The sequence below is a fragment of the Tachysurus vachellii genome, chromosome 5, assembly GCF_030014155.1.
Source record: "Tachysurus vachellii isolate PV-2020 chromosome 5, HZAU_Pvac_v1, whole genome shotgun sequence".
Lineage (NCBI taxonomy): Eukaryota > Metazoa > Chordata > Actinopteri > Siluriformes > Bagridae > Tachysurus > Tachysurus vachellii.
Genome location: NC_083464.1, coordinates 13,896,453 through 13,912,851, shown reverse-complemented (window position 1 = coordinate 13,912,851; position 16,399 = coordinate 13,896,453). Strand labels below are relative to the sequence as shown.

Sequence of the window (16,399 nt, the reverse complement as noted above, 5' to 3'; positions counted from 1 at the left end):
GCCTCCAAAGACCCGCCTATTTTAACAGAAAAAACACATTTGCTGCAGTGTTACACAAAGGGGAAGAATAGCTCTAAGAGAGAGAGAGAAGGAGTGAATGAATCTTTAAGCAACATGCAGAGACATGGTGTGTGCTTACACACCTTAGAGAAACTCATGCTAGATGATCACACTAGTGCACCATGCCGCAGAACATCCATACTGGATCTGTCTCAAATGGTGAGCAATGAGTGATGCACATTTCAACGCTTTTCAGCAAATTTTTAAAACACATTTGACATCGCATTCCCCTTGTAGATACCGAGATGTTCACTAACTCTCCCATTCTGCAAAACAAAAGCCGCATTTGTTGAGGCACAAATGCAATAATAAGGAATATTTAGGCAGGGCTTTATGAGCAGAGCAGAGAGGCAGGGGAGATGAAAGTTGAGATTTTGGGCCAGACGGCGCTATGATGATGAAACTGCTGCTGCGCTGCTGTAATTAGGAGACAATATTGCTCCTTGTGGCATTCTGATCCCACTGTAATTATCACGCTGTATTTCTGGCTGCTGCCGTCGCTGGTTTGGGGGTTTCTCAGGTGGGGGAGGAAGAGAAGGGAAAATGAGGAAATGCTCTTCTCCCAACAGGTGCAGAGTACGTCCTGGATGCCTCACCAGCAGTATGTTATGCAACCTACTGTAAGTCCAAACTATTTGCTTCTATTTGTGTGTGTGTGTGTGTGTGTGTGTGTGTGTGTGTGTAGGTGGTGGGTGGTTGTGTGTGCAGAATAAAATAAAAAAGAATGGAAACAGGTTAAAGTGAGTTATTTGTTATACAGTAAGTGCCATTAAGAATCTTAGTCCTGCCCCTTGGTGGCTGAGAGAGAGAGAGAGAGAGAGAGAGAGAGAGAGAGAGAGAGAGAGATTCACAGTTTTGTCATCTGCCTTTACAAGGTCCAGAGTTTTGGAATTGTACACCTCCTTTCCCAGTCCTCATTCCCTTTTACTCTCTTTTTTCTTTTACCCTTTTTCACCATCTCTCTTTTTATCTCGTTGTTGCATAGACAGTAAGGACGCAGGAAGGGCACCTGCCACTCCAGGCTTGGAAAATTCCCCATACATGTACACACGCAAAAAAGGGTAACTCCAAGCACATGTTTGGAACTCGGCCCACTGTCTGCCTTGTACCTGCACTCTACTGCACGCTAATCTAAGGCCCCAATCCTTTTACCTAGCTGGTCTGGGTTGAGGATTTTGTTTGTCTTAACCTCTTATGCTCCTGGGTATTTTTTTTTTTCAGGAGAGTCCGGAACCACTAGTGATCCCTTGGAGTTTTAGAGGATATTAGCGATGCCTTAAAAGTGTTCACTCAGCTGCCTCGGGCATTCAGGTTCCATAATCTGCAAAACGAATCAAACACAAAGCATTAGGAAAGGAAGTCAGGGAGGGAAAGGGGGATCAAGGAAGAAAAGAGAGAAGAGGTAGTGCAACAGAGGCCACTTTCACATAAATGGAACTGTATTTAGTCTTTAATTTGAACCCTGGCACACTTCCCATTATGGTGCAATGTGATTTTTGCCAGGTGTGAACACAGCAATCACACACAACCAGTCTAACAGCACCTGAGAGAGACGTTACACTATAAAGACAAGTAGACTCCCTGATTCCTCCGAGTAACCAGAAGTGAACCAGACACTTTGTGTAGCATGGACGGCAGACGATGTGTTTTCACATGTTAGTTGGCAAAGTGATAGACTAGACACTATTTCTTACCATTTGCTGCCATGAATTTACAGCCATGAAATTTTATTTTTGTTACTTGTTATCACACATCATTTATATACTATGTATATTGTTATTAATGGTGAAATATGGTGCGTGTTAAAGTTATTGGTTTTTTTTTGGTTGTTTCTCTCCAAATCATTGCTGGAATTGTTTTTCTATTTTTGTTTTATTTTGTTTTTGGTTCATGTTTTTTTTTAACTATTTTTCCATTGATATTTCCTATTATTTTTATTGTTGCTTTTTTTTTTCGTTTTTTTTTACATGATTGTATTGTTTTTAATAATTGTAGACAGGGTTATATTTTCATTTTTCCCCCGCACATAAACCATAGGTGTTGCCAACATCTACACAGCTGTCGCACTCGAAATTCACCCCTGAACATTCCGAGTTTTACAGTCTGAAAGAGAGACAAACTGAGAATCCAATGGCGGAATGTCTGTCTCTATTACTCTAACAAGATAATGATATTTCAGGAGACGTGTCAGATTTGGGTGCTGTCCTGAGGGTGATAACGTGTAAACATGTTTTATAGCACAGTCTTCTGGGCCGATTCTCTGGCAGCTCATCAGATGAAACCTTAGACACCAAGGAAAGAAAAAAAAAACTTCTGTTGAGAGGATGTTAGAGTCAGCAAAACAAACTCCTGAGAAGAGTACAAGACAGAAGGAAATGTTTCTCTGTTACCATATGGACAGAATGCAGACAATTAAAAGCATTTGAGGAAAAGAAGGTGATGTATAAAGAGTGTACAGTACCTCTGTATTTGGCACCTTGTTACTGTGGAGACACGTGACCATAGCAACTAGAGATGAGGACTGACTGAAATTGGCACACAATGGAGGCTGTCTCTGGTGTGTGTGTGTTTGTGTGTGTGTGTATACTGTATATGATTTGTATCTTTTGTTTGATGAATCAGTTTCAATGCCCTGCGATGGGTTGGCACTCCGTCCAGGGTGTATCCTGCCTTGATGCCCGATGACGCCTGAGATAGGCACAGGCTGCCCATGACCCGAGGTAGTTCGGATAAGCGGTAGAAAATGAGTGAATGAATGAATGAATGTATCAGTTTCAAATAAAGGTGACATACTACTGTGTTCATGTAACACACACTTATATATACACAAAGTATTCCATGTTTAATTTTGGTTCATGTTTGTGACTTCCACCTCTCTCTCCTTCTCTCTCTCTCTCTCTCTCTCTCTCTCTCTCTCTCTCTCTCTCTCTCTCTCTCTCTCTCCTTCTCTCTCTCTCTTTCCCTCTCTCCCTCCCTCCCTCCCTCTCTCTCTCTCTCTCTCTCTCCATCTTATCCACGGGAGGAATGCTTATGTGAATAGTCCCAAATCCCTGTCAGAAAATGAACATTAGCAAATCACCAACACAGCGAATTATTGCAAAGCCGCTTAGAGCAGAACGGCCACTGAATGGAAAAGAAAGGAAACGAGACCCTTCCCTAAATCAGTGCCAGTCACAGCCATTTGTTGAGACAAAGGAGCAAATGTTTGAATAAAGATTTACTGCTTTTATCTCTGCTCCATCGCAGCTCTATTCTCCAGAGCACACTGTGTGCAGGGTTTGAAAAGGTGGCATTTGAGTGTGTGCGTCTGTGTTTGAGAGAGATATGCTAAGAATAAGTATCATTTAAAATATAAAAGACATATCGTTTGATAATAACACATAATAGTTCTTATTTTATATTACTAAACTGTAATTCCTGGTTAGGCTCGTTACAAGTCTGATTTGGATAAAGCCGTGAAGATGATGAGGAACATTTCATGGCTGGAAATACAGACAGTATTCCAGAGCAAATGCCCTTATATCATGTTTGTGTGACGCAATCAAAGATTGATATAAAACATCCTCTGTGGAAGTTTGCTTACTTTGGTCACTGCTGCCTCTGAGGGACAAACGAGGCCACTTCCCTTTCCTCTTGGCATCATCTTCCCTTCCTGTGATGTCACAGGAGACAAATCTCATCCTAGTTTATATATCAAGGGCTCAAAGTTGAGACAATACATTTATTTTTTGACATCAAGGAGTCAGTTGCAGGTCGTTTTGCTTCTGTAAAGGAGCTGCTGAAAAAAATCAAAACGGCAAAGGAGCAAGACATTCTCTCTGTTCTGCAGAAATGCTCTCTTGCTGTCTGCATATATGCCCTATAGGGAGATGTATTAATTCATACACACACACACACACACACACACACACACACAGGCACAACACATGCAGAGCTTATCATCTGTCTGTGTCTCTCACTGATATGACTGTAAATGAGAGTGGAGAATTATTCAGCGGCAATCTCTTTTTCCTCCTCTCATTATGGGAGTGTTGGAGGTGGGGGAGCTCGTAGCTGGAGGCCCTGGGCGTAGCAGAGATGAGAAGAACAACTCCAGCAGTTTAGCTCTGACGGATAGGATAAAGACAGAGCTCCTCTGACGCTGAGTGTCTGTACGGTTTATTCTTTAAACAGACTTACTGACAGTACAAGCACCGCTGAGCTGCACTCACACAGAGACAGCATCTGAGTGCTTTTTGAGTCTGCATGTGTGTCTGTGAGAGAGACAGAGAGACATAGAGAGCAAAAGAGAAAGTGTGTATATTTCCATGTGAATGAAATGATTCTCAAAGCAACACTCAAGCCAGAAATAAGTAACTGCTAAATGCTACATGAAGGTTTATAGGAGCTAATTGCATTGCAAAAACAATATTGTGCCAAGCGCTCTCTGTTCACCATCAGATGCTTGAATTTGTGTGAAGTATCGGTTCATGGCTACTTAATCAGTCAGTATGGCATTTTGATATACATGTTACAATTAATTTCAATTTATTTATATAGCATTTTTAACAATAGACATTGTCACAAAGCAGCTTTACAGAATTATAGAAATTCATAATAGAAATATCAAAACCAGATATGAAGGTGGCAGTGAAAAAATACTGTATGGATTACAGTAAACCATATGTAAGATCATAAACCCTGTTTGACTTTTTTAAGCTTATTCTTCTTTTATTGACTGATTAGTTTGCTATTATTATTTTTAAAAGTTATTTCTAGAAAGAGGGGGCACGGTGGCTTAGTGGTTAGCACGTTCGCCTCACACCTCCAGGGATGGGGGTTCGATTCCCGCCTCCGCCTTGTCTGTGTGGAGTTTGCATGTTCTCCCCGTGCCTCGGGGGATTCCTCCGGGTCTCCGGTTTCCTCCCCCGGTCCAAAGACATGCATGGTAGGTTGACTGGCATCTCTGGAAAATTGTCCGTAGTGTGTGATTGCGTGAGTGAATGAGAGTGTGTGTGTACCCTGCGATGGTTTGGCACTGTGTCCAGGGTGTATCCTGCCTTGATACCCGATGACGCTTGAGGCTCCCCATGACCTGAGGTAGTTCGGATAAGCAGTAAAAAAAAATGAATGAATAAATTTCTAGAAAGAAGCAAAATTATTCATAATAATAAATCGATTAAATAATCTGAAATTTGTTTTATTGTATTAACAAATACAATAATTATTACAAATTACTACCAAATTTCCACTTTACACTCTACTCTAAGCTTATAATAAAAAGAATAGATCAGTTTGACTAAATGTAAGATATAATCATCTGATAAGATGTAATTATTTAAAACTTTTTAGTGGAAGAGATTTCTGCCTTATGCTGTTATCATATCTAAGCAAGCTTCCCGTGGAATAAGAAGCTAGTCCTAGATTACAAAATGTCCGAATAATCTAATCACAGGTAGCAACAACAAACACTATCATACAGCATGTAAGTGACAAGCCTCCTGACCAAACATCTGGTGATTAAAATTAAATGTAAAGTAACATAGACTTTTGTGTTGCCTGGGGTCAACTGGGGGCCACTCCTGCTTTACAGTAAATGGTGATAGCAGATTGTAAGGTAATATATGACCTCATTTTGCCCTGAGGCAACATATGAGCAAGGGACTGAAGAAACAAGAGTCTCTTTTATGTTTCTGCATGAATAAAGATGAACTCGAATGGAAGCCTGCTTATATTCTTTTCCATTCGGTGATATGGTGACGGTTCAGTCCTGTCTTCTCTGTCAGCCAGTCAGGTTGCAAATATGGGAAGCATTATATTCTCCTGTACAAAACTTTTCTTAATTAGTTTCTGTTTTTTTTCCAGCAGACTGCGTCAAAACGGTTCACTTCTGATCCAGTGAGAGTTTAGAGTTCACAAAGGATTGCAGTTGTATTTCATTCCTATATCGACTTTATTTAGTTTTATATATACAAATGATCCAGTGCTAAATAAAGTACATCAACTATGGTACAGCGGCATAAAGGGAAGCAGAATTTAGGTCACACACAGGTTGAAAATATTTGATCAGATATAGAGCAGGCCCACTCAAAAATGTCTAAAAACACACGCTTTCTTCAGCACTCTGGTTACTTCAGACACGATCTGAACCTGGCCAAACTTCAGGAAAGAACTATATCTTGACAAACTACCTGACCAAGAATCCTTTTGGACTTATTAATCGTAATCAAGAGTGTGCGTTGCGTTGCTACACATGATGTTCACTCACGCAACAGAACGCTCTCAAGATCTTAGGTGAGTGGTTACGAATGGCAGGAGCATGTAGCCTCCTTTTACCTCACATGTGTTAACACTCATGAAACAGCGTGGTTGAAACGTAAACACAGTGTGTGCGAGCCATGGCGCTAAGTGAGCAATGCATCATCTCTGGAGAAGTATGCGTGACGCGCATTTGGATCACATTATTTCATTTGTTGAAGTGGAACAACACATGTCTGGCCCCCATAATAGGGCCCAGCTGGAGTGATTCAGATCATTCCATTGTATGACAGAGAGAAAGAGAGAAAGAGAGAGAGAGAGAGAGAGAGAGAGAGAGAGAGAGAGAGAGAGAGATTTCTGAATGTGAATGAGATTGTGTATGCATTGCATTATAAGGGTATTAACATTGTAGAGAAGGTTATCCAGACATGGAACTGAATAGGTAGTAATTTCCTTTCCCATGAGGTCTGACCTCTGATGTTTTTTCTCTGTGTGTGTGTGTTGATTTGTGCCCACCCACAGGGTGCTGTGATTACGCCAACCATGGACCACACCATATCCATGCAGCCAGCCAACATGATGGGGCCCCTCACCCAGCAGATGAACCATCTGTCCCTCGGCACCACTGGCACTGTGAGAATCCCTCTGAATTTGGTAGACTACTCTATAAACTGTTCTGACCAGAGACTCCCAGGGTCTGACCAGAACGGCTGTTCTCCCTCTGTTTGCAGTACATGACAGCGGCAGCTGCTGCGGCTCCTATGCAGGGAACCTACATTCCCCAGTACACTGCGGTGCCTGCCTCAGCCATCTCAGTGGAGGTAAGATGCCCTTCACTTTCCATACTTTATATCTTCACACCCTTTCAAGTGCACACTGCAAATCCTTATCCATTTCCTGCCAGCAATAACTTTTTGGGGGTTTGTCACAACATCCCCTTCAGCTTTGAATCTTATGCCCCCTTTCCACCAAAAAGAACCAGGTGCTGGTTCTGAGCTAGTGCTGGTGCTGGTTCAAATTTGGTTCCATTGGTGAGCCTTCTAAGAACCGGTTTGCCTTTTCATGGGCTAGAGAGCCATCACAGGGCCAAGTCTTACGTCATTGTATGCAACGTTATACAGCAACGTTAGTGCAGCAGCGGCAAACACAAACACAACATCAACAATGGTGGATGTTGCTTTACTGTTAATGCTCATGGCTTTGCGAACCTACTTTAGCATCCAAACGCGGTGAATCCTGATTTAAAATTATTTAAAAATGCCACTAACAACATTCTCTGTTGTCTTGTTGGTCACAGTAACCCCACCCCCAGCCCCTGATGCAAGCGGTTCTTAAGTCTAGACCAGCAATGTTTTGGTGCTACTTAAGAACCACTTTTCCTGGTTCAGAGCCGGTGCTTTGGGTGTCGAAAAAGAAAGAACTGATTTTAAATTAGGCTCTGGCTCTGAACCAGCACTCAAACTGCCTTGATGGAAAAGGGGCAATAGTGCCACATCTTGTCACTAACAGTAGGCCCATCTCAGCTGAGCAAAGTGCCTGGATGGGATGTATGATTCAAGAGAAAAAAACATTTTTGACATTTTTATCAATGTAGATACAAAAAAATGCAAAAAACTATGACTGAACTAACTCCAGAGGATTGGAAAGTATTAACTCAGTTTTCTCAGCAGCTGTCTGATTCATGATAATATGTCGTTTCAGAGATTTTAAAGTATACAGGTACCAAATGATATATCAGCATCAGCATAAGAATAATGACAAGTGAGGAATAAAATAGAACATTATAGGAAAATAATCAACAACAAGCTGGTACAATGCGAGCAAAATATGAATTCAGATTCAGATTCTGCTTTATTTGTCACTGTACAGTGTACGTGTACAGAGACAGTGAAATGCCTCTGAGACAGTGAGTTCGCCTCTGGCCAGAAGTTATAAATAAGTAAGATAAATAAAAGTATCTACTGTACAAGTGCAAGATTATAGAAAAAAAGATGTAAAGCTGTACAAAATGTGGATTATAAATATGGATGAGGGTGTGTGAAGAATATCTTGCCAACATCTGCACATCTTATTTACTTAAAAACTGACATGTCTTTCTTTTGTCCAGTTATACTTATATTTAATGCTAAGGAACATGCATGAAACAAGCTTGCTAAGTTCTAGCAGCTGTAAAGAGCTGTGTGTGGTAGTCTACTGGGTAAGGTGTTGGGCTACCATTTGGAAGGTTGTGAGTTCGATCCTAAGTCCACCAAGCTGCCACTGTTGGGCCCCTGAGCAAGGCCCTTAACCCTCAATTGCTCAGCTGTATAAAAATGAGATAATGTAAGTCGCGCTGGATAAGGGCATCTGCTAAATGCTGTAAATGTTTCTCTATATTTAAGTTAATAAGGCAAAAGTACAAAGTCCTCTTCCATGATAGAGAACCTCCTCCCATAAACATTCGTTTCACTTCATTGTAGCAATGATTATAAATGAGCTCCACATTTTTCAACCTGTTTTTTCACTAATGATGTGAGCTGTGCTGTGATATAACAACAGTTAATAAGAGAACAGAGAAATCGAAAGTCTTGGAAGTAGCAGGAACAATCAGAAGAGCGATCAGGAGAAGACCATTCCATGTTCTTTGTGCACCCAGGAAATAGAAGGATTGCTGATAGTGCTCTGCCAAGAAAATGAATGCATATTTCATGTTTCTTCACAATTCAAAAACATTCAGAACCAACTACAAAAAAATGCTAATGCTCAGTCTTTGCCAAATCAAGTCAAAACAGCTCTCTTGCTTATTTCTGGGATCAGGTGCTCTCTGTCAGGGAACACTCTGCATGAAAGATTGTGCAATATGTGAGCATCACATGCAGATTGTTAAATAGACAAGGCACCAGATCACAAGCACTCACTATGTCTTGATGATTTCCAAAATCATGGAGTATGCGTTAGACCTCTCTTCTTCACCCACCCACCGGAACCGATCTTAATGAGGACCAGCTGAATTAGAGCTGATCCAGTACATTACTTATCAGCAGCAGTCTCACAAATTATCTGACAGAGAGTCCCCGTGAAAATATTAATCATAATCAGGATTAGGCATGAATGTGTGTCATTGCTGAATTCCATCATCAAGGATTATGAGACATCAGTAATTACATGATTTGCTAAAGTGAAAATACAGACATCTGTTTGAAGTTTTCTTTTACTTCAGTAGAAGAGAAAGGTTAAAACTAGACCGGGGATCTCAGGGACAATCCAGTCAATAGGAAATAAAAGGTGGCTCAACAGTTTAAGGCTCTGGAGTACTGAGCAGAAGGTTGAGGGTTCAAGCTAACACTGTTGGGATCTTGGGCCTTTAACCCTCTCTGCTTTTGGATTCCTGAAGTGTCATATGATGGCTGTCCCTTTCCCTTTGACCTTCTGACAGTTTTTCTCTTTCATATCTGTTCTATTTTTGCTTTTGGTTAGATGATTCTCACAGATATACCCATGTCTTTATCTTTATCTCTCAGGGTGTGGTGACAGAGGCTTCTCCGCAGAGCGTTCCTCCCTCTTCCCAGGATGCCAGCGGGCAGCAGCAGCCCCTCTGTGTGGATGGTACAGCTGATCACACACCCACCTACTCCTACCAGCCTGCTAAGTGAGACTCTTGATGCTCTATCTACCTCCACACACATGTTACATAGTGAAGGGCTGCGCTGTTCAGAGCTGTGGAATTGACACAAGGATAAGAGAGTATTAAATGTATTTACAGTATTTAGCTCAGCAATGGCATTTAGGCCTTTTATATACATGTTTTTTTTTATATTACCTCAATTCAAAACAAATCTGTTCCTTCACCCAAATGCTAAGCAAATATAACAAAGCTTTTATGAATCAGCATTTTGTCAAACTTAAGCTCTTATTTTAGACAGTATTGAAATCCATGCCAGCTGTGAGATTCACTGTAAAACCACATTATACTGCACCCATCTGTTATGCTACATTATTTTAAAGGCATGGACACAACACCTTAAAAGAAACTGCCTAGAGTCTTTATAAGTAAAACAAAACATTAATATCTGAAAATACAAATACCTACACAATAGCTAGCATTATCACTGCTGTTTCAAAAACACTAGCATTCAGTGTTGTACCCCACATAAGGTAATATTGCCTTGTCTGAATTGCTGCAATTTCACTTTTCCATTTCCTCTCTAAATGACCTTCTTGAATGAGTATTTAAGCTGTCAAAAGATGATCAAAGTACCGAATAAGTACTTTGTAGTTGAAGTAGAAGCGGCAGTAGTAGCAGTAGCACCAGTAGTAGCATTATCAAAAGTATTAGCAGTAGTAGCGGTAACAGTAGCAGAAGTAGCAGCTGTAGTAATAATGGTAGTATTAGTAGTAGCAAGTAATAATAGCAATTATAGTAATAGTAGTAGTAGTAGTAGTAGTAGTAGTAGTAGTAGTAGTAGCAGCAGTAGTGTTAACACTTGTAGTAATACTAATAGTACCAGTAGTAGTGCTAGTAGTATTAGCAGCAGTAATACTAGAAGTACATTATTACTACTACTACTAATACAAGTAATAGTAGTAGTAGTAGTAATAGTAGCAGCAGCAGGAATAGTAGCAGTAATAGCAGTAGCAGTAGTAGTAGTAGTATTAGTAACAGTAGCAGTAATAGTATCTGAATCATCAAGTGTAAACATTACCTGTCACAATAATCTAAATAAAACATATCTAGCTTTCTCATGCATAGGCACATATACCATTATATAAATTTAATCAAAATACTATCATAACATTCTTAAATAAACATAATTAGATCATATCTAATTTTGTAAGTCATGTTAAATGAATGTGACACTATCCGTTTGAAAACCACTTTACACTTTTTTTGTTTTTGAGGTGTAATTGTTACCTATTTCACACATTGTTATGCCTATCCATTTTGATGTGTAAACTACACCTTAGTGGCATGTAATTTACACCTCATAAGATGTGAAAATCCAAAAATGAGACTTTTTTTTTTTTTACATGTGTATTAAAACTCATGACATATTTTGATATGTTTATGACCCTTTTGGTGTTCTAAATATCTAAACAACACTACCATGCACTGGGCCTGATATACACAGATCAGCCATAACATTAAAACCACTGACAGGTGACATGAATGATGTTGATTAGCTCATTAAAATGGGTTGTCAAGCAGTGGGGTGTATTAGTCAACAAGTGAACAGTCAGCTGAAGAGTAAGCATAAGGATTTGAGCGCCTCTCCATGGAGTCCCTGCCTCAATGGTGCAGAGTTCTGGGGACCTGCACTACAACTACAGACTATTTGGCAGGTGGTTTTAATGGCTTATGGCTGCTTGGTGTACAGTGATTTGTTAAAAGGGGGGCTAGGAAAAACACAGAGATCACCTTTAGCAAACTCAGTGGGCACACTGGAAGCAAATATAGTAATAGAACTTAGAAAAAAATTCATAACCGCATACAAAAACTGCAGTGGAAATGCTTATTATTACCATTTGTCTCTGAAAAGCTGCTTCTTAAATGTAAAACATTGCTTTTACATTATTGCTGTTCACATTAGCAGCACCTGTACCATATAGTCACAAATATTCCCTCAATTTGGGATTTGACCTGTTTTAGTTATAAGGATTTGCACATTTTTTGCACACAAAAATTACAGCACTATTCACCAACCAAACACTTTTGTACAAATAATTTAGCTGCTTATCAGAGTGGAAATGTAATTTCTATAATACTAAGATCTTGACTTCTTAAATCTAAATTTCAGAGCCTTAAAGTTGTGTCTTGACCATTCATTTTTGTCTATCTCTTTTATCCATCGGTGGCTGCTTCTTCCAACGCTGCTGTTCTTCCTGTTCCCCGTGTGATCAGATAACAAGAGGAGGAGGAGGTGTTTGGGTGACTGCGTTGCCTTGAGATTGGGGGACTGTGCTGAGGACAAAAAGAAAAACTGAGCAGAAGATGTTTGGGTCCACCTTTGCACAAGCACCAAACAAAAGAGAGAATTTAACAGACATCTGCGCAGAGCAAGAGAAGCCAGTGAAAGCCTACATCACGGTCAGAGAAGAGAGAGATATGCAGTTGTGGCGTTAGAGTTTAATGGATATTTACAACTTTACAAGACATTTTTCTTCATGAAGTGTTGAATTTCAAGTACAAAGTACAAAGTTTTCCAGTTCTTTTTTGAATGTGCAGGTAGGTTTTCAGCTATGGTGAGTTTTCTATTAGAGGAAGCATAAGAGAGAGAGAGCGAGAGAGAGAGAGAGAGAGAGAGAGAGAGAGAGAGAGAGAGAGAGACAGAGAGAGAGAGAGAGAGAGAGAGAAAGAGAGAGAGAGAGAGAGAGAGAAAAGAAGTCTTCCTCAGATTCTAAGCTACTTCTTTTACTTTTGATTTTTTATGTTATATTTTAGTTTTCTAGAGAATATCAATGTTATCATCTTTGTTGCCTTAATTTTGAGAAACGTCTAAGACTTTTCCCAAACTGAACGTCTTGTTGCAAAAAAAAAATACAAAAAAAAAATATATATATATATCAAAGAAACAAAAAAAGCTATCTGAAAGAACAAATGGAGTGGGGGGCTTATCATATTACCTGTACAGAGGAATGAGAAAGGTCTTGTGAAGACATTTTAAATTATCAGTGGCGACTTTGTGTTTTAAAAGAAAGGACAGTCAAAATATAGTGATGTGTTTAAAGAGAGTTGCTTTTTAAAAAAAAAAAAAAAAAAAAAGAAAGAAAAGAAAGAAAGAAAGAAAAAGAAAAGAAAATGTTAAATCACTGCATCCTGGGAAGTGCAGTTTATTGTGTAGTGGAGATCATTTTTAATGGCATTATTGTTTTTATCTGCAATATTTTTATGAGCTTTAAGGTGTTTTCAGCCTGCTTTGCTTGTTTCATTGCAAAAAAAAAAAAATCAAAAACTAAAACCAGGAAAAAAAAAATACTGGCAGTGCAAAAGTACGTAGATAGGAGCTTTTGAATTAAAATAAAGCAAATGTGTGCAAAAAGCAATAGTAATAGGAAATTGTTGACAATTTCTTTAGTCTTTCTTAGCTGTGGATCAAATGCAGCCCATGGATGGCATATTTTATACCAAAGATGAAGAAACCCCGTAGAGACAGTGGAGTAGATCACTTTTTTTTCTTTCTAATTGATTTTTTTTGCCTTGTTGTTCTAGCCTCTGTGTCTCAGAAGTATTTGTTTGACCTTGATGGCCAGACCGGTACTTATATTTAGGGTGGGTTCTAGGGTTAAACTTCCTTCCTCTGCTGCAGCTTTCCTACCAATCACTCAGACAGAGAGAGGGCAATACTTCTAGATCGCATGCGTTGTATTGAGTGTGGTGTCTCCCCAGCAGATGGCATTAGAGAAGCTGTAAAAGAAAAGGAAAAAAAAATAGAAGGGAAAGTGCTCGGACTCTCAGCTCTGTACATCTCTGTTACAGCACCCACGGGTCACTGACTCAATGTCTCTCAGTGTTACATATTCAACCTGTCTCTTCCGATTTGCAGCTTTTCTGAAACAACAAGCTTTCAGGAAACGTTTTTAGGGTTTCAAGTCTTCAGTGTTACAAACATGTCATACCCTTTGCCAAAATTCTTGTAGTCATGTGTGTATTTAAACTCTTTTGCAGTTTGCTACCTCAGTCTTAAGCAGTTCTAATGCGAGGAAACAGGAAGCTAAATGTGTAAAGGGAGCGGTATAGTATACATACTGGGAGTGAACTACCTGATAGGCAGCATGATAAAAATTCAACAGAATTCCTTCTTGTGCCATAGTGGTTCCCAGATGTGTTCAAGCAAATGTCTTACTTTACAAAATGTTCACGCTCATGTCTGTTGAAAAGCTCAGTAAATCATTGAAAAACAAGGTGATTTTGTTTCAACGTGGGATCAGGTGGTTACTCCAGTGCCTTGTCAAAAAAAAGCAATGAAGAGCTAAATCTAAATAAAAGTGAGACGTACCAGGCGAGACATGCTAACTGTTCAGACTACATATGCTAGTTTTCACCTCATTCTTAAGAAAGAAAAGGAAATCGAATACATACAGAAGGCGTCGCCTTATGTTAAAAAAAATAAAAAGAAAACATTTAGCTGTTATCCTTCCACTTCACTACTTCCTTCAACTATTTCATTGCTCAACATGAAGTTTAAATACACATAGTGACAACTGCGCTGTTGGAAAATGTGCTCTGGATGCTACAAGTCCTTTATTCGTAGCTTCACAGTTATTCACTACTCCATAATGATGCTGATAATTCAAGGAAGTCTTTTCAAGACCCCTTTATTCTGAACCCATAACTTGAGATATTTGCTGCACCGATGCTAGTTGTTAATCTGCATGAATAGTTTGTTGAGTCTCATCTCTCATCATCGTCTCTTCACATAGGGCATCTCTGGGTGCTAACCAGTTTCCTCCTCAGGACGTACTGGCTAACATCCTATACAAATGAGCCGCTACAGGTCAGGGTATAAGCAAAACTGGTGACTTGTAGTGACGATTGTTCGGTGTGTTCCCTTTTATATGTTGCTAAAGCAAACTGGTAGCTGCTGATACCATAGAATTAGATTTCTACTGCCATGAATGAAACATTCTCTCACAGTGATGTAATTAAACTATGTGGATGCTGGGGTGTGGGTGTAGTGAGGGTTTTTTGTGGGAAGGACAGGGACTTTTTTCTTTTTGTCTATGAAATAATGATTATAATGGAACAGGTGTGATGAATAGAAAACCCTCTCTGCCACGTGTCCTGATGAATAGGCTACAGTGTGTAACCGGTCAAGGAAAGCTCTGTTACAGAATGGAGTTCGAGCTTGCTACACATTTCCATTTCTCTCAATGAAACGAAATCTGTTTCTTTTTTCTACTGTGGAACATTCATTTTTATCATGTAATTGCTGCTAAAAAAGCATTCAGTATTGGAGGGCTACAGTGGCAGATGGGAGGAGATTAAAAGACTGACTGCTGCTTTGATAAGGACCGCAGTGTTAGCAGAGCAGCTACATTCACACCATGGAAAGGGTCCAAATGCCTCCTGTATATATATAAAACAGAGTATATACACTACAGGCACAGAGGGAGCTGCTCTAACAATAGAACTAAACTCTCATTTTGTTGCTGTGCTACAGCCTACAGTAAGTAAACTGTGCTCTTCCATTCCTAAAGGGATTTTCACACTGTAAGAATTCAACAGCAAACCGAATTAAACTGTTCATAACCTAGATGACATAAACACAAATACTGTAACAGAAAGGGAATATTCAATCATCCCTAATTTAATCCCTGAACCTTAGTAATTACTTGACTTTACAGGAACAATGCCAAGTTGTTTATTGCAATGCAGAATAAATTATTTATTGTTATTGGTCTCATTGATGGGTTTTACAGTGCAAAGAACTTGAACCCTTAAGCCCTACAAACACTATATATTTCATTGGTTAAGATTCCTGTGTTGTGTTTTCACATCTAATTGGCTGTCAAACAGAATCCAGTAAGAAAGTTTACTGACCAATCAAGAGCTGTGGCTTTAAAAACAGAGAAGGTCATATTGTGTAAGCACAGAAGCTATTCACTTTGATCTACCAAATTCAGCCAAAACAGTGAAACCTCTGTGAGAAATTAACTTATTTGAAAGGAAACGGAAAACTATTTATGGTAAACTTTTATATCTGTAAGTGTGTTGATGAAAAGATTATGGAAGTGAACCAGTTCTAGGATGCTATTTTTTCCATGCTGCACATCCATGCCTCCCGTGTGTTCGAGTAGTGATCCTGAGAGTTTCTGTAAATCAGTGGATGTTGAGTTTAAACCTCTGTTTGTTATTATGAATTATTATTTCAATGAAGCTTTCAATAAAAAAAGGACAAAATCTCATTTGCACACTGTTGTGTTTGCTTTTTTGTTCATTATTTCATCATTTTTTTTGGAGGATTTCACAAATTTGAATACGGTAACAGATGAGAGATCTACTACTACTGCATGTAGTTTCACCAGGAGGCCAGTGGAGGGGAGCCTAGATACACAAATGATATCAATTTCAAAATATTTGTATACTGCTTTTCATAATGGATATTGACATAGCAGCTTTACAGAA

At 39.3% G+C, this 16,399-nt stretch overlaps 1 protein-coding gene across 1 annotated transcript in view; it reads left to right on the top strand.

Moving 5' to 3' along the window:
* The window catches only part of rbms3 (RNA binding motif, single stranded interacting protein), a 123,252-nt gene extending 107,067 nt beyond the window's left edge, over positions 1-16,185 (top strand). Inside the window, exons 10-14 of the mRNA XM_060869883.1 lie at positions 630-680; positions 6,820-6,930; positions 7,029-7,118; positions 9,798-9,925; positions 12,176-16,185. Coding sequence (XP_060725866.1) covers positions 630-680; positions 6,820-6,930; positions 7,029-7,118; positions 9,798-9,925; positions 12,176-12,179 — 384 coding nt within the window. The 3' untranslated portion in view covers positions 12,180-16,185. The remainder of the gene's footprint in view (positions 1-629; positions 681-6,819; positions 6,931-7,028; positions 7,119-9,797; positions 9,926-12,175) is intronic.
* The last annotated feature ends 214 nt before the right edge of the window (positions 16,186-16,399 follow it).